The 22,449-nt window shown below is 47.3% G+C and overlaps 1 protein-coding gene across 2 annotated transcripts in view; it reads left to right on the forward strand.

The window, feature by feature from the left end:
• Window positions 1-22,449, forward strand: part of Osbpl10 (oxysterol binding protein like 10) — a 229,427-nt gene that overhangs the window by 60,979 nt on the left and 145,999 nt on the right. For both annotated transcript variants that reach the window (XM_050126557.1, XM_050126559.1), the window contains exons 2-3: window positions 17,356-17,531; window positions 21,651-21,730. In XM_050126557.1, the coding sequence (XP_049982514.1) occupies window positions 17,356-17,531; window positions 21,651-21,730 (256 nt within the window). The remainder of the gene's footprint in view (window positions 1-17,355; window positions 17,532-21,650; window positions 21,731-22,449) is intronic.

Here is a 22,449-nt window from a genome sequence, read left to right on the forward strand (position 1 = left end):
CCCCTCCCCTCCCCCCCTCCCCTCCCCCCCCCTCTCTCTCGATGGGAGTCTCCCTGGTCTTAAACTCTTTGTGTGTGTGAGGGGATGAGGTGGGGGAGAGATTGACTTTCTGTCTGTGTGTCTGTCTGTGCATATATGTGTAGAGTTCAGAGGACAATTTAGGGTGTCATTATTTAGGAACTGCCACCTTGCTTTGTTTGAGTCAGGGTCTCTCGTTGACCTGGGCTCACTGACTTCTCTAGGTGACTGATTGGCCAGAGAGCCCCAGGAATCCTCTTACCTCTGCCTCCCCAACACTGAGAACACAAATGCCACCTTGTGCCTGTTTGTTTCTTTTGAACCTAAGTTCTAGGTGTGGATCTCAGGTCTTCAGGGATGAAACTGATCTCAAGCCTGTAACAGGAAGGCCGCTTATTTGTCCTGGCTGCCCAGAACCGAAATAATCACACAAACCATATTCATTAAAACACTGCTTGACCCATTAGCTAACCCGTTTTTATTCATCTGTATACTGCCATGTGACAGTGGCTTACCAGCAAAGCACCGGATCCATGGCATCTCCCTGACTCTGCCCTTCTTTCTCCCAGCATTCAGTTCAGTTCTCTGCACCTACCTAAGTTCTGCCCTATCAACAGGCCAAGGCAATTCCTTTATTCATTAACCAAGAAAAGCAACACACAGACAGAAGGACCTCCCATACCATGAGCCCTCTCTCCAGATACTGGCCTTGAACCCCTCCTCCTCTTGTCTCAGTGCTGGAGAGACAGGTGAGTGTCGGCATGCCCACCCCCTTAGCCTTGTCTTTCTGTGGAGTTTCCCTTTGCTTGAGGTGATTCGGCTAGTCAGGGGTTATTCAATTGACAGGCTTCGACGAGAGCCTTTTCCCGTCTCTCTTGCTAAGAAGCCTTAGATATTTTCTCCAGAGATGGAGTGACGCAACCTCCAAACCAGATTTGGAAGCTATCAAAGGGCTTGCAATGTGGTGATATTTGCTAATCTCTCTGTGTGCCTCAGTCTCTGCTACATGGAAGGATCATCACCAATGCCACGAAAATGGCTCCCATTATGGAACGCCACGTGCTCCCTGACACACGGATAAGCCTGATGTCACTCACTGTGTGTGTCTTGAGAAACAGGAGTCGCAGCTTGTATCTACAGAGCGTCATTACAGCCTGTGCCCCTGCATAAATAGGCCAGCTACCACAATCGTTAGGGTTTCTTACTTTATATGATTTGGTGGGTGATGCATTGTGCTTGCTGAGTGCTGAGGCTTCTAAGCATTTTTCAAACACTGACCTAGCTCGTGTCCTTGAAGCTCCCGTGCTGTGCAGGGATAGATTCATCACCAGTGCCTTTGTTGCTCGTGTCTTTGTTTGGTGTGTGAGTCTGATGTTAGGTTAGAGACCATTCTCTTTCAGAACTCAGCCCACTCCTCCCCCCTGCTTCTGGACGGTGTGGATCAGCAAGCCTGCCTTGGGATTGCAGCTGAGTCCAGAGCCACGCCCCCAACCTGGAGCCCGCACTAGCCACGTCCCCAATCCCTGGAGCAGCCAGCTCTTTGAGTTCTGTCTTCTGCCCTCGCCTGACATAGACTGGCTCGCCCTGTTATGAAGCCCTTCTTCCTCTCTAGGAAGCTCTAAGAACAAGGAATTTTTTTGTCTTTGGAGCTGAAGGGGACCAGCCCTGCTATCCACGATCACTCTATTCGTGTAGTTCTCCTTTGGACCTGAAGTCCTGTTCTCCCCGCTCAGGGTCCTATCATGACTGCCCATGGCCGTATCTTCCCAATTAATCCAGCCTTACTGATGGGCTTTCCATCCCAGCTCCCTTTGTGCCAAACCACTCCTAATATCTTTTAATATTTATAGCAATTCTCTGGTTTAAGAAATATTTATTACAATAAACCTCAAAACTGAGAGTTCTACCCATTATCACACTGCTGCCCCGTCCCCGAATCCCAGGAAGCAGGGGATGCTGCACCTTTCTTCTGAGTTCAGGGGTTATAAACACAGCTGTTTCTCTAGGTATAGACTGTGACAAGTTCAGACTTAGCTGGGAATGGCTTCCATACAGTGGCCTTTGAGTTCAGCTGGTGGGAATTCTGGTCCAAGAGGCCATCCGTCCTCTCTTTGGGATTATGTGTTCCTTGGAGAGTGCATTGTGTGTCCTCAGTTGTCCTGGGAAGACCCAAGCAACTGCTATGTGACTCGGTGTGCGCCCCACAGGCCACGCCATGCCCCCATTCGTGCTGTAGGGACATGGAGATTTCAATCTAGTACGTGGTAGGTTCTCCTTTGTTCTTCCAGGTTCGTTTAATTAGATGCCAACTGAAGCCAGCCAATCAGCCAGCCAGCCAGTCAGCCAGGGGATTTCAGTTGGAAACTGTATTTGTTCTAGAGCCTTCTGAGGTAGCCCGGTCTGATTGCCCATAGATCACGCTGACTTCTTGGTGCATTAGTGCCCAGGACTAATTGCCCGCTTGGCCTGGCCTGCCCTGCCGGCCTGAGACTGCTGACTGGGTGGCTGTTAGACTTCTGCTGAGTGCTTTGGTTCCCTGCCAGCCTGGGAGGTGTGGGTCTCGCTGGGCAGCAGAAACTGAGCAATAAAAGGAACACTGGGCGAGGAACCCTCCAGAGGGAGCGACGGGAGAGGCTGAGAGAGGAAAGGAGGGTGCCGCGAGTACTGGGTGACAAAATACCCCCAAAAGCAACTTGAGGAAGGCTTATCTTGGCTTACAGACTGAAGGTGCTGTCCACCATGATGGCAGAGGCATTCGAGCAGGAGCGCGAGACAGCTCTGCAGTCAGGGGCACACTTCCCGTCTCTGTTAAACCTCCCTGGAAACGCCTTCATAGCTGCGCCCGGAAGTGTCTTCTAGGTGATTCTAGGTCCAGCGAAGCTGGTGACCCCCTGCAGCTCCCGGGGTTTTGTGTTTCCCTCATTAGTTTGTGTTTCCCCCTTCTGTCCTCTCCCCTTTCCTTCTAAGCTGATGCTTGCAGCTAGGGATTCTTGAGATTCTTGGGTACCCTTGGGTCACGGGATCCAGCAGGACCCTCTCTGCCTTTGAATTCCTGTCTGTATGTTTGATCTATTTCTTGATCAGTGTTTCCTCCTTTTCACCCCCCTGCATTAAAATTCCACCCCCGCCCCCCGTGTGTGTAGAGATGGCCTAATTGGCTAAGAATTCATACTATCCTTGCAGAGGACCCCATTTCAGGGAGCTCAGAGCCACCTGTAACCTCAGCTCCAGGGCATCGGATGTCTCTTCTCCACAGGCAGCTGCAGTCATGCACATATCCACACATTCACACACACACACACATTCACACACACACGCACACACACAAATAAAATTTTAAAAAATAATTGGGGGTCATGGAGAGATGGCTCAGTGCTGGCTGTTCTTCCAGAGGACTCCTGTTCAGTTCCCAGCACCCACATGGAGCCTTCTAATCATCTGCCAGGTCCAGGGATCTGATGCCCCCTTCTGGCTTCTGTGGACACTTCATGCATGTGGTACCCAGGCTTGCATGCAGGCAAAACATCCAAATATATAAAATCAAAATTAAAACCTTTTTTTTGAAGTTGAGACGCTGTGTCCTAAGGTGGAAGTTCCCCTGACTTTTCTCTCTGAGGAAAGCATTGTGGTTTAAGGACGGGGAGGGCAGCCTGGGTACTTGGCTACATCTGCTTCGTCCTTGTGTGTTTTTGTTGGTGGTGGAGATTGAGCACAGGGTGTCGCCCATGCTAGGCAAGCTGCACTGAGCTTCACCTCCTGCCCACAGATCACACCTGCTCTGGCTTAGTTCTAAAACGAGGGAGTTAGTCAGCCTCTCTGTGCCTGGGTTTCCTCATGTTGCCAAACGGGCGGCCATGGTACCTACCTTCTACATCATAAGGCGAGGCAAGAATTACTGGCTGTTTTTATTTTTCTCTGCACTCGCTGTTGTTTTCCACAGTCTGGCACTGGCATGATGCCCCAACTCTAGATACACCAGCTAAAGAAACAACAACCCCGCCACTCACGTGAAAAGCCAGGCACCCTGGTGCTGGAAGGGGCTTACTTGCCAACCAGCCTAGCCCATCAGGGAGCCCCAGGCTCAGTGAGTGACCTTGTCTCCAAACCTGTGGTGAGAGCGTTTGAGGAGGACTTCTGATTGATGCCGACTTCTGATCCACAGTCTTTTGGGAGTGGTTGTTGTTTTTCAAGACATCTGAAAACCCATGTGACAATAGTCTTTTCTTCTATAAGGGATTTTCAGTATGATGGCAGTTGTCTGGGTTTCTAAGAGGATGCTGGGGTTTAGACACTTTCTGATTGGTGAGTGATTGGTCATATAGCTGTCATCTGGTCATTGGCCTGAGTTTCTTAAAATTAATATAGCCTTATTATGACTTTCATATGTAGGAAGTGGTGGGTGCACTGCCGTTATTTCCAGTGCTGGGCACGTGGATTTGGCACGCATGTGGTTTATTATCAGTCAGTGTGCTGATTATCAATTATCAGTCAGTGACTAAATTACCAATCTCCGTGCTGAAGCAAGGACCAGAGCTATCACGTACCATTCCCCTCCCTCAGAGGAACCACAGGTTTGGTTCCATACCACATTTCCCATAGATGTTGGTAGTTTCTGTACAGTGGGTGCTTCAGCTCACTGTGGACCACTCTGTAATCTTTCAGACACTGTTTCTGTCAGGTTTTGAGAGCAGAAACAGAGTCACCAGTTCAACACTGGGCAAGTGCAGGTACCCAGTTGTTGGGGGAAGTAGTGAGCATTATAATTCCTTGTGTTAAAGACATTCCCAGGCTGGAGAATTGGATGGGTAATTCAGGGCGCTTGCTGCTCTCGCAAAGGACCCAGGTTTAGTTTCCAGCACTCACGTGGTAGCTTACAACCACCTGTAACGACACTTCTGGGGATCTGACGCTCTATTCTGACCTCTGTGAGCACAGGGATGCACATGGCACATGACATGTATGCAAGCAAAACACTCATACATGTGATATAAAATAAATCTGAAAAAAATGTAAAGCTGTCCCCATTGGCCCAGGAGGAAGGACCTGTTGGCTTCATGCAGCGCTGTTAATCCTGTGTCATTCTGAGTAGATGACAGAGACGACAGCTGAAGGAGGAAGGATTGTTCTTGACTCATGCTTCCAGAGGCTCATTCCATGGCTACCAGGGCCCCTGTGCTTGGGCGAGCACCGTGGCAGCACCTTTATGTTCTGTTAGTTGGAGAGAGAAGAGAAAGTGGATGCTTAGTGGGTAGTAGGCCTGCCTCTGCCACACCTGGCTTCAGTGGTCAAGTTACCTGCTGGCGGTTCTTAACTGTGTCAGCATGCCAACATTTCTGCTCCTCGAAGTGAGAGTGGGGCACACCCTTCTCACAGGCTCTCTGCCTTTTCCTGGCTCCCATCTTTATTTCTCCTGTCTACCTCTCTTTTGGATGTTTTGGAGTGTGTTCAAACCTACTCCTCCCCACTTCCCTCCTTCCTGGCGTGGTTTCTGGTCCCTTGTCATCAGCTCAACTGTGGCTGCCAAATGTAGGTTTTAACTAGTCTCTATCATTCTACCTATCCATAAAGACTCGGGAGTCAGCTGTTGGGGTGAAAACCTGACAGATCAGAGAAGTCAAGAAGTGACTGGCTGATCTCCCTTTTGGGCTGGAGACCCAGCAAGAGAGCATCTCCTACTTGTCCCAAGCCAAAAAGACTGTGAAACTCTTAAGTCCCTCTCTACTCCTTTCTGTGTGTCTCTCTATCCGTCTTCCTGGCTCCTCTGTCCTCTCTATGGCTAATTCCTGTCAATTAGTTGCTGGCTCCTCCCCTGGTCTGAGGTTAATTTTATTAACACAGTCTTGGAGTTTCAGAGTTTGGTCAAATATCCCATAACATACACATTCATTCATTCTCTCTCTCTCTCTCTCTCTCTCTCTCTCTCTCTCTCTCTCTCTCTCTCTCTCTCACACACACACACACACACACACACACACACACACACACACCTTTGCAGTTCATACTGTTCTCACATTTTCAGCATGAGGCGCCTTAAGAATAGAGTCACGGGTGAGCAGGAAGGAGACCCCAGCCCCCCCTCCCCCATGGTGTTGCCCCTTGCTTGCCTCAGAACTCTGGGAATTGGAAAGTTACATGTGTCTGCTACACTACGGGACAAACCCTTGATCAGAGAAGGGGACAGTCTCAAGCCCCAAGCGATTGGCAGGTAAAATTTTTGTCCTAAATCAACAGGTGGGGAATTAGGGAAGGTGGACATCCTGGCCCATGGAAGAGAGGTCAGAAATTTCTCATGATCCAGGGACTTCATAAACCACGGTCTTGTCCCAAGTCAACATGTCAGCTCTTTCTGCTTTTTTCTCCACACTGGCATTCCTTTCTGCAGAATTGTATATTAAACACGGCTGCTGGGAATTTATTGTCATCTTTAGTTCCAACACCACCCTCAGCCCCCAGCAGCTATGATTCATCCGAGCCTCTCTTCCCTTGTCTGGACGTTTCCCACAAACAGAATCTGACCACATGTCTTCTGTTGCCTCCGGCTGCTTAAGCCTCACGTCCTTTTGATCTCATACCTGTTGTAGCCTGATTCATTTCATTCTGATTGCTGAATGGTGTCCCATAGTAGACGTCCGTCATTTTCATCTGCCCACCAGTTGACGGGTTCCGGTTCTTGTCTGCTCTAAGGGCCACCGCTCTGCGTGTTCGCTCCAACTTCTTAGGTGGAGTAGTGTTCCATTCCGCTAGGCACGCCTGGCTGTGCTTCCCCAGCAAGTGTTCACTTTCCTCTCAGCTCTGCAGGAAGGATGCAGATTCCCACATCCTCATTGCTTGCTATTGTGTGAGTTTATTGTCGGCATTGCAAGTGTGTGTGAAATGGGGCTCACTGTGGCTTTCATTTGCATTCTGCTAACGACTAGTCTCCTCTCGTATAATTGTGTGGTGTTTCATCTACACCCCAGTTTAGTTTCTGCTGCTGTGATCCTATAGCTTGGTAAAAATACAACCTAGGGAAGAAACGGTTTATTTAAGCTCCTGGTTTAGGCTTACAGTCCACCATGGCTGGGAAGCCTGGGTAGTGGGAATGTCAAACAGCTAGACGTATCACAGCTGCAGTTAAGAGCAGGGAGGGACGCCTGCAAGCCCTAGTGACACCCGCCAGCTTTCTCTGCCATAGCCCAGGAGCATCGGGAACGGCGATGCCCACTTACAGGCTGGGTCTTCTCACCTCTGTTAAAGGAATCAAGACAGTCTCCTCCAGACATGCCCACAGGCCAACCTAACCTGGACAGTTGCTCACTGAGATACTCCTGTTGATTCTAGGTTTTGCCATGTTTATAATTAAAACCACGCAACACAACTGTCAACCTCACTGGGCTGGAATCACTCAGGAACCACCCACCTTGGTGTGTCTGAGCATGTTCCAGAGAGGTTTAACTGCGGAGAGAGACCCATCCTGATGTGGGCGGGACCATCCATAGGCTGGGGTCCCAGGATGAATAAAGAGGAAAAGCGAGCTGAGCACCAGAGTTTATCTTTCTGCTTCTGCACTACTGACATGATGTGACCAACTGCCCCATGCGTCTGCCATCGTGTCTCCCCGGTCACAACAGACTGAATCCCCTCAATGAGCCCAAGCAAACCTTTCCTTCCTCCCTTAAGGCATCTTATTATAACAATCCAAAAGGAAATGATGTATTGTTAACCATTTTATCTTGGTTAGCAAAATGGGATCTTCTGCCTGGTTCTGACTTTTTCTTCCTTAAAAATAAGATCTTACGGGCTGGAGAGATGGCTCAGCCATTAAAGGCTAGGCTCACAACCAAAAAAAAAAAAAAAATAAGATTTTACTATATAGCCCAGGCTGGTCTCAAACTTGCTGCTCATCTTAAACTTCCATCTTCCTGTCTCAGCCTCCCAGATGCTTAGATTACAGTTGGCAGCTGGCTTCCTGTTGTACCTCTGAGGTGAAATTCTGTCCATGCTCTGGCTGCGTGTTCCTATGATTTGCTGGGTCCGTCAGAGACTATGCGGCAGTACCCCTCAGAGACTGTGCAGCAGTACCCCTCAGAGACTGTGCGGCAGTACCCCTCAGAGACTGTGCGTCAGTACCCCTCAGAGACTGTGCGTCAGTACCCCTCAGAGACTGTGCGTCAGTACCCCTCAGAGACTGTGCGGCAGTACCCCTCAGAGACTGTGCGGCAGTACCCCTCAGAGACTGCAACAGTACCCTTTACCCAGAGGCTCTGTTGCAGTCCTGCCTGTTGGAAGGCCATACTCGACTATGGGTTGCTTTTGTGTCTGCCCTGGCTTTGACTCTGTCAGTCTTCCGACAGCTCTAAAGTGTGTGGGTGGCTGGGGCCTGCTCTGGCTTCTGCTGCCTCTGTGCCCAGATGTGGGGGAACCCAGGAGAGTGTGCAGTTCCCTCCCTCATGAGTCTTGTGGTTAGATCCCTGACTAGTCTGTGGTTGAAGCCTCCAGCTCGGGAGGCCTTTGTCCTCACTGTGCACCTGTGGGGCATCTTTGCTGCTTTAATTGACAGTGTTCCCAGGTGCACAGGCTTGTCTCTCTCTGCAGAGAGCACAATGCCTTTTCTGTTGGCCTGCCTGGGTGAACTATTAGCATAGCAGGACAGTCATGGGAACGGCCAGACTTGGTGCTTAGGACAGTCTCAGCTGGGTGTGCAGCTGACACTCTGGGGGTCAGGGCTGGTTCACCTTCCTAGTCCGTGCTGGGAAAGATGGAGCCCCTGTAGTAGGCAACCCTGTCCCTCCCTGCTTGACAAGGTCTCCCCCAGCCTTTTCTCATACTGTGGGTAACCTGCTTGCCACCCTCTGCTGAGGCCTCTTAATGTGAAGACGGCTCCTATTCCAGGTACCGTGGGGTCACCCCCCTCTTCCCTTCGCCTTGCTCAAGTCCATGTCAACATTGTACCACCGTCTCTTCAGTTCTGTTTCCTCATCCCCAGACCTCAGTTCCTCAGCCCTGGGAGCCTCTTACGAGTTACAGCCGACTAATTGACTCGCTTCTGCCGTGAGACAGTGCCACAGCTGGAGTCTCGGTGTTATTTCAGTGGCTGTCACCCGCTCTCTTACCTCTCCACACCCCCGCAGGAAAACTGGGACATAATAGGTGCTCAGAAAATCATTTTTGAGACCCGAATGCTGTTGGGGTGGATCAGTGGGAATAGCATCGGCCACACAACCCCGAAGATCTGAGTTCAGTCCCCAGGGCCCACATGATGGAGAGAACTGATTCTCAAAAGCTGCCTTGTGACCACTGCATGAATGCTGTTGGTGCCTGTGTGCACGTGTGTGTGCGTGTGTGCAGACACACACACACACACACAAATAGTGAAGATGACAATGATGATAATCATTAAATAAAAAAAGAAGTGGAGGGCCAAGACTGTGAGCCAGTTGGTAGAGTGCTTGCCCAGCGTGTACTAATCCCCGAGTTCAGTCCCTGGTGTGCATAAACCAGGTGTGATAGCACACACCTGTCTAGCATTCTGGAGTTGGAAGATCAGAAACTTCTCAAGGCTATCCTTAGCTACATAGTGATTTTCAGGCTATCCTGGGCTACATGAGAACCTGTTCTAGGAGAAAAAAGAAAAGACAACAAATCGAGTGAATCCTTGGCCGTGGAACTAGAACCGTCTTCTTCCAAACCTTGCTGAACTTTTTTGGGCTCTTTAACCATAAGGTGAATCTATGTACCCAGAACATGTGACCCACACAGACCCAGGAGAAAGAGCCCAAGTACAGCTGCCCACCCTGAGGCTGAGCGTGAAGCCCCATGCGCTGGTTAATCCTGATGCTCAGTGGGACGGGGTTTTGAATCACTTAGACGACACACCTCGGGGCCTGTCTCTGTGGGAGTCTGCAGAAAGGCCTCACTGAGGAGGGAGAACCCACCTTGAATGTAGGTCCCACCATTCACATGAGCTAGGGCCCTAAATGGAAGAAAGAAGGGAAACTGAGCTGAGCACCAGCGTTCATCTGTCTACCCTATTCTGGCTGTGGGAGCAATGTGACCAGCTGCCTCACAGCCCTGTAGCCATGCCCCCCCCCCCCATCATAATGGACTGAGAACTAAAACGGTTGCCTGTAGTTTTTTTTTTTTTAACTCTTTGGGGTCCCACTACCCAGTTCCCAAATAAACATACAGAGACTTATTCTTACCTATGAATGCCTGGCCTTAACCAGGCTTGTTTCTAGCCAGCTTTAATATTTAAATTATCCTGTTCCTCTTTAACTACATTTTGCCTATGGACTTTTTACCTTTTTTTGTTCTATTTATCTTTCTTTCCTTCTTACTCTGTGGCTGGCTGCGTGATTGGGTGACTGGCCCCTGGCATCCTCCTCTCCTCTTCCTTTTCTTGCTCTTCACTCTTTTCTCTTTGTAAAATCTCTCCTCTTATTTATTCTCTCTGCCTGGCAACCCCAGCTATCCCTGTCTTCTGTCTAGCTATTGGCCATTTAGCTCTTTATTAGACCAATCAGGCATTTCAGGCAGGCAAAGTAAACTTAACAAAGTTAAACAAATGCAACATAAAAGAATTAAAAACCTCTTTGCATCATTAAACAAATATTCCACAGCACAAATGAATGTAGCACATCTTAAACTAATATTCCACAACATTTCCCCTTTTTTCTAAATAAAACGAAAGGATTTTAATTTAATATAGTAAAACTATATATAACAAAAACAGTAATCCAGTTACATTTACAATATTCAGTCCATTTATTTTAGCAAATTCAGAGAAAATACTCCATTGTCTGTCTTAGTGATTCCAAATTTTTATATCTAATTTACTTTCTATCATAGCTAAGGAAAACATAACTCTATTTAGTCTTTAATGCTATCAAAGACTCTAGAAGGATGTAATATTACCTAATAACAGACATCTGGCTGCCTGGTTAGTCAACCAAAGTTCCTCTGCAATGCTGGGACATCCAATCTTCAGACTACAGACCTAGAATATCTGGCAGACTTTTCAGTGAAGCAGGAATCTCGAAGGACTGTCCTGATTTGTCTCGGCAAAATTCAACAGTCTTTTTCCTGTGTCCCAGCTTATTGCCAACAACTAGCCTTGCCGCAGTGAAAAACTCCATATAGAGTTTCTTTGATGCCTATCATCCTTTTATGAAGTAAATTGGTGCTACCAGGGGCAAATGTGTCTCATTGTCATGAAAAAAAAAACTTAGGTTATTAAACATCTTAAATGTCATAATCTGTAGGTCTTGAAGAGTTTGAAAATCATCTGTCTAAACTACCTGTTTAACCCTGAAAACATACCTAATGTGACTATAAGTTTTATTATAGATTAACTACTTCATTTTCTTAATTATACATTGTACTTTTAAGTGAGCACAATACCCAAACAAGAATAGAAAAATAAATATGATATAACAGAAATAACTCTAAATTTGTATTAATATGCCCAAATCCATGCCAATGCAATATATCTGAGATTAGTAGTTATCTTTTTGTCCTGCATTCCCCTAGATAATAACAAATATCCATAACCCACCAAATAACCAAAGACCATCCACTCTGCTTCTTGGGAATATGGGCATCATGGTCTCTACACTGCTTCTTGTTGTCTGTGGGCAAAAGCATCCCTAAGAAAATTGAGACAATGGCTAAGTCCTGGGAAAACCAGCTGTAACCTTTGTTGATGTACATCACCTGCCAAGATTCAGGAGCTCTCCCTCCATTAACCTGGAATGAATTCATGGCCTTTGGGTTTTTCACGGAAACAAAAGCATAACTTCTCAACATAACACATTTTTTGTCCTCTTTTTTAAAGTTAAGGTAGCCCTAAAGTACCTAGGTTGGTTCAATTAAGCCGTCTTGTTCACAGTCCTATGTCTGCCAACAGCTGTCATTTGCTCATCAGAATTAAAAAAATTCACAATTAACACAGCATCATACAGGGTCCAGGCTCTGTATTTCCCAGCCCTACATGGGTTATTCCTTTCTATATTACTTTACTTCTTTCTTTAAGATTTTATTATTTATGAACTATTTTTTTGTACATACTACTTTTCTTTCCTTAAGCCTACACACGTGTTAATCACACTGGAACCTGGTTAGAGTTTTTTTTTTTTCTGTCTGGATCTCTTTAACTGCTTATCTTTTAGCCTGTTTTGACCGCATGAGTCTTAACTGATAAACAACACAGCTAGGACCTCTGCCGCAGCTTTCGCAACCGGTTCTGCCTGCTTCTCGGGTCTTGGAGTGCCAAGCCTGAAGCTCTCAGGCCAGGTTGGAGGTAGGTGACCGAGGACTACATAGAACCCCTCAACTCTGGAATGCCAGTGCCCTGCATTTTTTCTCAGGTTTTTGTCTCTGTATAGTATGAAAAAGGCTATGATATATGGGCCTCACATGGGAATGACAAAATGTAGGGTTTTTTTTTTCTTTTTACTCTTTGGGGGACCCACTACTCAGCTCCCAAATAAATACGTGGAGACTTACTCTTACATAATGGGCTTGTTTCTGCCAGCTTCTAACTTCACTTATTCCTTTTCTCTTTAGCTATGTTTTGCCTTTGTGCTTTTTACTTTCTTTATTCTATATATTTTCCTTTCCTCCTTACTCTGTGGCTGGCTGTGTGACTGGGTGGCTGACCCCTGGCATCCTCCTCTCCTTTTCTTGCTTCTTGCTCTTCTCTTTCTCTCTTTTAAAAAAGATTTCTCGTCTTATTTATTCTCTCTGCATGCCAGCCCTGCTTATCCTTTCTCCTGCCTAGCTATCAGCAGTTCAGCTCTTTATTAGACCAATCAGATGCTTTAGGCAGGCAAAGTAACACAGCTTCACAGAGTTAAATAAATGCAACATAAAAGAATGCACACATCTTTGCACGACTGAGCAAATATTCTGCAGCATAAACCAGTGTGACACGTCTTAAACTAATATGCCACAGAGATTGCCTTTGCCGTGTATCTTGTCACTGCAATGAGGGAAGTCACTGCTCTGCCAGCTGTGTTTCTGTGGCCTCTCCCTTAGAAAAGAACACAGACTCCCCTGAAGTCCCATCTTGTGGCCTCGTTGTAGGTTAACCAAGTAGGCTCACTACAGTTAGCGCACTGGCTTCAGGCATGGTGCAGCCTTACGATTGCCGTATGAGCACTGGGAAAGGGTTAGTGGTGTGATTTTGGGATTGTAATGTGCGTATTGGGAAGGGGTTACTGTAACTGGATGAATTTCTCTGTCTAGCCCGGTACCAGTGGACCTGTTTCTCTCCCGTCCGCTGGTCCCTGCAGCCGCTTATAAAATAATCATTCAGAGGCTTAATATTAATTATACTTGCTTGGCCAATGGCTCAAGCTTATTACATATAAATGAACACATTTCTGATTATCTGTGTATCACCACATGGCTTCATTCTCTAGTACATCTTGTTTCTATGGGGCTCACTGGTTTCTCCCTGACTCTACCTTCTTTTTCCCCTTATCTCTGCTTGGATTGCCCACCTAGGTATATTCTGCCCTGCCATAGGCCAAGCAGCTTTATCCATCAACCAATAAAAACAACACATTTTTGCAATGTGCAGAAGGACATTCCATACCAGGTTTCAGTTTATATTTAGGGTTGTATTGTATACATTGGGGAAAAGGTTTTTTTCCCATGTGGTGGTTAGTTTTAAATTTTAACTTTGGCACAAGATAAAAGAGTTTCACCTGAGAGATTATTCAGATCAGGCTGGCCTGTGGGTGTGTCTGTTGGGATTGTCTTTGATGGTTAATTGCTGTAAGAGGACCCAGCCCACTATGGAAGACTCCTTCCCCTGTGGGAGGATATCCTGAGCTGTACAGAGAGGAGAAGTGGCAGAAACAAAGATTGTGGATGTGACTGATGGTAGACTAGCCTGGACTTAGAAGTCGAACAAACCCAAGCCCTTTCTCCTACCTGGCTTTTTGGTTCGGGTGTTTTATTATAGCAACAGAAACTAGAAGGGTCTGCATTTAGAACTGTAATGTGCACGTTGGGAGGAGGTTACAGTCTACTTGGATTGCAATATATACATTGGGAAGGGGTTGCTGCCTAAGCAGATTGACCTGTAGGCCACAGAGATGATGGGAACACCAGAGAAAACCAGCCAGCTTTTTTTTTTTTTTTTTGACTTTTGCAAAGAGGGGAATCATGGCTCTGAGTGTTCATTCACTTGCCCATGAGTGAGTGTGGACATGCGTGGTTGCATGTGCCCAGATAGGTGTGAGTGAGGCTGTGTCTGTGTAGGCATGCCTGGCTTGGTTTGTCTGAGTGTGTGTGGGTGTGTGACCACAGGCGTGAGTGTCATGTGCACAGGTGTTTATGGGCTGGAGCGTGAAGGCCTGTATGCACTTGGTGTTTGTGTGCACCAGGATGCATCTAAGGATGTTAGCGATGGATTCATGTCCTCAGTCCTTCCAGCCCTGCGGGGCCTCTCCAGAAGCCAGGCCACTAGAACAAAGGGGGCTTTCTTCTTGGGTTGATCTGGCTCCTCCCACTTACTTTTTTCTCTTCCCCCAGAGCAATCATCTGAATATAATTTAGAAATGAAAATGGTCTCTGTACGCCATTTAGTTCACCTGCACAGCAGCAAAATTGCTTATTACAGCTCAAAAATACACACACATATACCCTCACACCCCACACACCCATATATACCCCCCCACACTCACAGGCATACAGACACACACGCACACACACACACACACACAGAGGCACACATATGCTCACACATATACATCCTCACACCCCACCTCACAAACATACATACACACACACAGAGGCACACACATATACACCCCCACACTCACAGACATACAGACACACACACACACACTCACCCTCTCAGGTTGTAGAGGTTAGGTTTGTTTCAACTGTTTAAGACCTTTAGAGTTTTATCTGGCAGTTTTATTTGGCTAATGCAGCCTAATCCAGAAATATGGTTCACTTTCCTCAGAATGAAAGCCCCGACTTTCAGATGCAGCTCCAGGCTGGACCTGGCAGAGCCGTGACCCGGTGGGAAGCCAAGTTTAATTTCTTTCTTCCCAGGAGCTGTGACCGTCAGGAATGGCCTTGGGTCCGGGTGCATGACTGTCATCTGTCTGTCTCCAGCCGACTTTACTTTGGAAGGCCATGCTGAAGGAACACGCTGTCCCTCTGTGCTAAAACCCTTAACGTCTGTAGACACCATCCCGTCCCTCTGATAAGATAAACACTTGAACTTTATTTAGAAAATAAGTATATGATTTCCTCCTCCCTCCTTCCTTTCTCTCTCCTCCCTCCTTCCCTCCCTCCCTCCTTCCTTCCTTCTTTCCTTTCTCTCTCCTCCCTCCTTCCCTCCCTCCTTCCCTCCCTCCCTCCCTCCCTCCCTCCCTGAGACAGATCTCCTGTAGCAACCTAGGATGACTCACATTCAGCGTGTGGCTGAGGATGGCCTTACCTTCCTGCTCACCTTAACTCCTTACCTTCCCGCTTCCTCCTACGTGCTGGGATTAAAGATACATGTCGCCACACTTGGCTATTATATATTTACTTTAACCTTGAGATCATTTACTTTACGTGTGTGGGTATTTTGTCTGCATGTCTGTGTACCATGTGCATGAAGTATCCTTAGGAGCCAGAAGAGGGCGCTGGATGACCTGGAACTGATGTTACAGAGAGTTGTAGAATTTATGGGTTCTGGGCCTTGGACTCAGGCCCCCCAGAACAGTCAGTGCTCTTAACTACAGAGACAGCTCTCTAGCCCCTATTTTTAAATTTTTTTATTTATTTGTTTGGTTTTTATTTTATATTTTGTTTTTTTGAGATAGGGTTTCTCTGTCACTTTGGAGTCTGTCCTGAAACTAGCTTTTGTAGACCAAGCTGGCCTCGAACTCACAGAGATCCACCTGCCTCTGCCTCCCATGCACAGATTAAAGGCAGGCTCCCTATTTATTTTTAAGATAGTCTTATAGTATAGTTCAAGCTGGCCTGGAACTCATTATATAGTCCAAGCTGACCTCTCATATGAGGCAATCCTCCTGCCTCCACCTCATGAGTCCCAGAGCCCATCTGGCTTGAAAGGAAAAGTTGGTTAATATTCTTTAGTAAAAACTGTTTATTTTGCATTTATGTTTCAACTCTTGTGGGGCCAGAGCTTGGTGCGGTTGGGAGAAGGCTTACCTAGTGCTCATGAGCCTAGCATGTGTGAGGTTGGGAGTGGATCCTCAGGGGCTGAGCACTGACGCAGTCAACTGAGTGCTTACCTAGCAGGTGTGATCCCCAGAACTGCCCTTGGTGCCTGTCTGCTAACCCATCACGTGATAGTCTGGAGTAGGAGGATTGCTGAGAGTTTGGGGCTAGCTTGGGCTGTGGCACAAGATTGTCCCCTCTGCCCTAGAAAAATAGCGTCATTTATACAGTGCCTCACAAAGTTCCCAAGTTATCACCTAAGAACTTGTTGTTTGAAAAAAAAAGTCATCAATTAAAAAGTTTTTTCATTCTTAAATAACCACAGTTACTTGTAAGTGCTAATATGTGGACCCGTGGGCGTGGGATAACTTCCCAAGCCTCAGAGTCCCTGGGCATCCCACTCACGTGTGTGGGGGCAGTCAGTGCTGCAGACACAGCCTAGAAACCCCTCCATGTGAGCCCCTCTGTGGCTGATACAACCTCTACCCCAAGATCCTGGGGTTTGCCTTGAACTTAGTAATTTCTGAACCCTTTGAAAAGGCAGACTTGGCTTGCGCTGTGATAAGCAGGGTGTTGAAATCCCTGGGTCCGCAGCATGGCCACGGAGCACAACACGGCTTTCAGAGTGGAAGATTTATCTTAGTGGTAAGGTGGGAGTTAGAGCCTGGGAACAATGCCGTGTGTGTGTGTGTGTGTGTGTGTATGTGTGTGTAGACAAAGACCCAGCTTTCACTTCAAGGGGACTTAGAGAGCTTATTCTGAGCTGAGTGTGAGAACCATGGCTTGAGAACATCGACTTGAGTTACCCCACGTGACGCATGCCCCATGGAAATGATTACATGCAACTATTCAGCCACAGACCGGAAGGTCACCAGGCATTGCTGCCTGGTGGGGATGGCAGTTAGGTGCTGGCCTTCATCTGCCATCTGCTGAGGGTCTTAGCTTTTGGACTGCAGAGAGCCAGTGGTCTCCTAAGAACGCGATGGGTCCCAGGGTCCCCTCTGCTGTTACAGTTGGTGCTGTCTTACGAGTCCTGAGCGGAGTTCTGGTCTCTGACTTTGTAGATTGGGTGCTCCAATGTTGTTTTTGGTTTGGTCTCACTCTTACTGTGCTGCGCGACGGGGATCTGACTGGAGAGAAGTCACGTGCTGTGGTCTCTCTGTTCAGGTACTTTGTGCTGGATTTTGAGGCTGGCCTCCTGCAGTATTTTGTGAATGAGCAGAGCAAACACCAGAAGCCCCGAGGAGTCCTGTCTTTGTCTGGAGCCATCGTGTCCCTGAGTGACGAAGCTCCCCACATGCTGGTCGTGTATTCTGCCAACGGAGAGATGTATAAGCTGAGAGGTACGTTGTCATTCTGGTCACGTTGTGAGGACCTCATAACTGTGTCACGGGCATGGTTCTGATTGGTGGCTCTTTTGTTTCTGTGGGGGAAAATCGCTTTAGAGCTGGATAGGGGCTCCTGCTGCCAAACTAACAGCCTGAGTTTGAACCCCTGGTCCTACTTGATGGAAGGAAAGAACTGACTCCTGGAAGTTGTTCTTTGAGCGCTCTCTCTCTCTCTCTCTCTCTCTCTCTCTCTCTCTCTCTCTCTCTCTCACACACACACACACACACACACACACGTAAGGACTCACTCTATCCCTGGCTCCACTCTTTCATTCTCTCTTTGACTCTACCTCTCTTTCTCTCACTGCCCCCTCATCTCTTTCTTAATCTTCACTCCATTGTCTTGTTAGAAGTTATACTCTAAGAACAAAGCAAACCTTTTAAGTGTCCTAGGGCCTTTCCCCCAAAGTTTTCCAAGGACTTTCTCTTTGCAAAGGACCTATTCTTGGTGTTCTACCGTTCATCACTGTCATGGCTCCTGTTAATCTCCCTGTAGGCACTTCCTGGCATTGTGGTGCTCCCTGAGCACTGCGGTGCGGGGGCTGTCTGCAGAGGGAAGTCATTGCACGTTCTCAAGGCACCTCCATTACAGGAATGCTGGGCCTGATTATTGCAGGATAATTTTATCATCATTTTGCTAGGACTCTGTCCTGGCTGCGTCCTTTTAAGGTTCTGATAAAATAATAAAGTGAGCAAAGTGTGTGTGTTTGTGTATATGTGTGTGTGTGTGTGTGCTTGTGTGTGTCTGCACGCCCCCCACATACACACTCACACGCAGTGCTGTAGCAGTTACTTAACTGTGACAAAATACTCGACAAAGTCACATAAGGAGAGAAAGGTTCCTTTAGGCTCACAGTTTGAGAGACATGGTCAGTCACGGTGGGGAGGGCATGGGGCAGGGGCAGGAGGCTACTGATTCCCATAGGGCCCACAGCCAGGAAGAAGAGAGATGCGTGCTTCGAGTCTCAGCCTAGGGGATCGCGCTGCCCACATTTAGGGTGGGCTTTCCCTTCTCAGTTAAGCCTCTCTGTAAACGCCCTTACACATACTTAGAAGCGTGTTTCCATGTTGAGTCTAAATTCAGTTAACCTGGCAGAAATGAAGTACCACACAACATAGGCACTCACAATTCACACCTATACCCACATACCCCCACCCCAATTATTGTTATTTCTTAAGGCCTGAGCAAAGCTGGGCTGTGATAGGTGGCTGATCATTTTTACCTTTAAAATCTTTTCCAAAGCAATAGCAAAGGATCAAAGACAGCCCTTCTCATCCACCTTGGACTGTGCCAGAGATGGCTGTGATTCCTGCCTCTCAGTCCAATTTTCACTTACTGCCAAACCCCCCCCCCCCCCCAAGATAGACTGAGTTAATAGCTCTTTATTATGTAGACATGAACCCCGTCCCAGAAGCTGTAAAACAGCCTAAAAGCCCCTGAAATGAAAGTCTGCAGTTGAAGGCCTCCTTCCCCTCCCCACCTCTCTTTTGGGATTCCCACCGTATGCCTTCCAGCTGACTATATTTATGTGGTCTTTGGTGTTGCTTGGCCATTTATTGCTTAATAAATTGTCACTGCAGAGATCACAGAAGGGACAATTTAACGGTATTTCCCCTCCACATGTGTGGTTGATAGAGACACAAAGCCAACTCATTCCATAGTTGAGCCATCCCAACTTGTTGAGTTGTTCCTATTCTCTGGATTATTAAGCTTCAGTTAAAAAAAAAGATTTTATTTTTAAATTGTATGTATATCTGTGTGTGGGTTTGTGCATGTGAGTGCAGTACCTGAGGAGGCCAGAAGAGGGCATCAGATGCTCCTGGAGCTGGATTTACAAGCATTTGAGAGCTGCCTAGTGTGGGTGTTGGGAGCCAAATTAGGGTCCTTTGCAAGAGCAGTGTGTGCTCTTAACTGCTGAGTCATCTTTCCAGCCCTGTTCAGGTTTTTAAAGAGCAGTTTTAATAGCAGATTTGAAATTATTGTTAAACTCTGCATGACTCCAGCACAAGTTTGGCTGAACTTTATCAGCTTCCAAATTGACAGGATAGTTTTCTGCATGTTACTACTTCGCTGTGTCTGACCGATGAGGCTCTCACGGTCTGCTTCTCATTCCCTGAACACGATGGAGTTGGGTTTCTTGGCACAGACAGGTCTGAGCCACCTTGTGGGTGCTGGGAACTGAGTGTCTCTCCAGCCCTAACTCTGGATTTCTTTACATGGAAGATCAAGCTGGGGCTGAGCTTTGACAAATGACACTTGAGCTCATCTTTGTAGACAGGTATAATTTCCATGGGAATAAGTTTCTGTTTTGCATAGTTAGTGTTTGCAGCCAGTTTTCTAGCACTGGTAAGTAGTTAATTGCAGTTACATTGATGATTTAGATGTGTTTGGAATTTGTATGTCCATGACATTTAAGAATGATTATGTGCATTATTTGAGAAGTGGGTGTTGATGGACGTGTGATCATGATTATCTTGTGCTCTTATCTCTCCTCTCTCTCTCCTCTTTACATTGTATGTGTGTGCGCACATGTGTGTGTGTGCGCGTGTATGCGTGCACACATGTGTATGTGTATGTGTGTTTGTGCACATGTGTGTGAAGGTCAGAAGTCAGCACTGGCTATATTTCTCAATCATTCACCACCTTTTTTTATATTTTATTTATTTATTATGCATACAATATTCTGTCTGTCTGTATGTCTGCAGGCCAGAAGAGGGCACCAGACCTCATTACAGATGGTTGTGAGCCACCATGTGGTTGCCGGGAATTGAACTCAGGACCTTTGGAAGAGCAGGCAATGCTCTTAACCACTGAGCCATCTCTCCAGCCCCCAACCACCTTGTTTTTTGAGATAAAGTCTCTCTTTGAACCTGGAGCTCACCAATTCAACTAGGCTGACTGTCTTGCAAGTCCCAGGCATCCTCCTGTCTCCGCTTCCCAGGACTGGGGCTACAGAGATGTACCACAGTGCCTGGCTTTCTACATGGGTGCTCAGACTCTGAACCCAAGTCCTCATCCTTATACAAGTGTTTTACCAACTGGGCTATCTCCCTAGCGCTACCCGCTTCTAACCCTTTTTTAAAAAAGATAAAGTCTTGCTCTACACTCCAGCCACACTGGCATAGAACTGGATCCCTTAAGCCTCGTTGGCCTTGAACTCTAGATCCTTTTGCCCCAGCCTTCTGCATGCTAGGAATGCAGGTATATGCCACCATGCCCAGCACAACTGTATTATTATTATTATTGCTATTGTTATTGTCTTGGGTTTTTTGTTGCTCTGAAGCGACAGCATGGCCACAGCAACTCTTATAAAGGAAACATTTAACTGGGTGGCTCACTTACAGTTTCAGAGGCTCAGTTCATTATCATCATGGTGGGGAGCATGGCAGCGTGCAGGCAGACGTGGTGCTGGAGAAGTAACTGAGTCCTACATCTTGTAGACAACAGAAGTCAACTGAGACACTGGGCAGCATCCTGAGCATAGGGAACCTCAAAGCCCGCCCCTACAGTGACACACTTCCTCCCACAAGGCCATACACTCCTACAAAGTCACACCTCCTAGTAATGCCAACTACTATAAGATTATGGGGGCCAATTATATTAAAATTACCATACCTAGCCTTGTGTTTCTGGGAGAGAACTGAGGTTGGCGTTTTGGCTCAGTCGTTGCACACTGCACAAATCTTTGCAAATGCTTCCGTATAACAGCGGGCTCTGGAGGACTTTTATTAGCCACACAAGGTAGAGAGGCATTTACAAACAATGCTTGTGCCGTCCTGCTTCTGCCTTATTAAATACACACTGAGTTTTCCAGAAGAGGCAGAGACAGAAGGGCCTAATCATTAGTTACTGTGACTGGCATTTTGGAAGACATTTTTTTACTGTGTGGTGTCTGAATGTCATTTGGTTCTTTGTGCTCGGTCAGGCTGTCAGAATGTTCTCCATGTTTACTCTTCCCTCCTCCTGCCTCTCACTCTCCAGGTCTCTATCCCCTGGAGGTGGGCATCCAAGTCAGTTGCTGTGCTTGGCGACAATCTCCGCAAGTCTTCCTCTCTCCCTCTTCTCTGTTTCAGCTGCGGATGCGAAGGAGAGACAGTTCTGGGTGACTCAGCTTCGAGCGTGTGCCAAATACCACATGGAGACCAGTTCCAAGGTGGGTAAGCAGAGGAAGAAGGGGGCTTCCCAGTCGCCTGGGAAGGTGTGAGGGGGCTTCTGAGTCACCTGGGTGACGGGAGCCCATTTATTTCAGGGATGGGGGTGTGTGAAAATATATTGCATCTTAATTGTGTGTTCATGTTCATGTCTGCGCACATGTGCGTGTGTGTGCACAATTTTGCACATTGAAGCCAGAGGTTGGTGTTGGGTTTGGGTGTCTTCGATTTTGAGACAGGCTCTCTTACTGAACCCAATCTCTCATCATTTGGGCCTGGCTGACTGGTCAGTGAGCTCCAGGAAGCTTCCTGACTCCACTCCCCTAGTTGTGGGGGGTTACAGGCTGGTGTCACTTCTGGAATTTTACATGGTGGCTGGGGATCCAAATTCAGATCTTTGTATCTGTGCAGCAAGCTCTTTATCCATAGAGCCATCTCCCCATCCCCTCAACTTACTTTAAAGTTACCCAATGTCATAGAATTCATCTCTGCCTTGCTGCCTTTCAGTTCAAAGTCATGTCAAAGCAATGGCTGTTCCCGGTGACAGAAGGCAGAGGCACGCAGGGGCCAGGGCTTGGCTCTGTGGGCATTAGGTGCTTACTCTTGTCAGTGCGGATAGCCGCTAATTGGCCTGGAGAAACGCTTGAGTGGGAGATTTCACTGCAGAGCACCCTGAGGTACTGTTCAGAAAGACTCGATGGTGTCGGAACCAAGACCTGAC

This window comes from Alexandromys fortis, unplaced genomic scaffold, assembly GCF_014885135.2.
Source record: "Alexandromys fortis isolate MF-2015 unplaced genomic scaffold, M_Fortis_MF-2015_v1.1 scaffold_269, whole genome shotgun sequence".
In the NCBI taxonomy this organism is placed as follows: domain Eukaryota; kingdom Metazoa; phylum Chordata; class Mammalia; order Rodentia; family Cricetidae; genus Alexandromys; species Alexandromys fortis.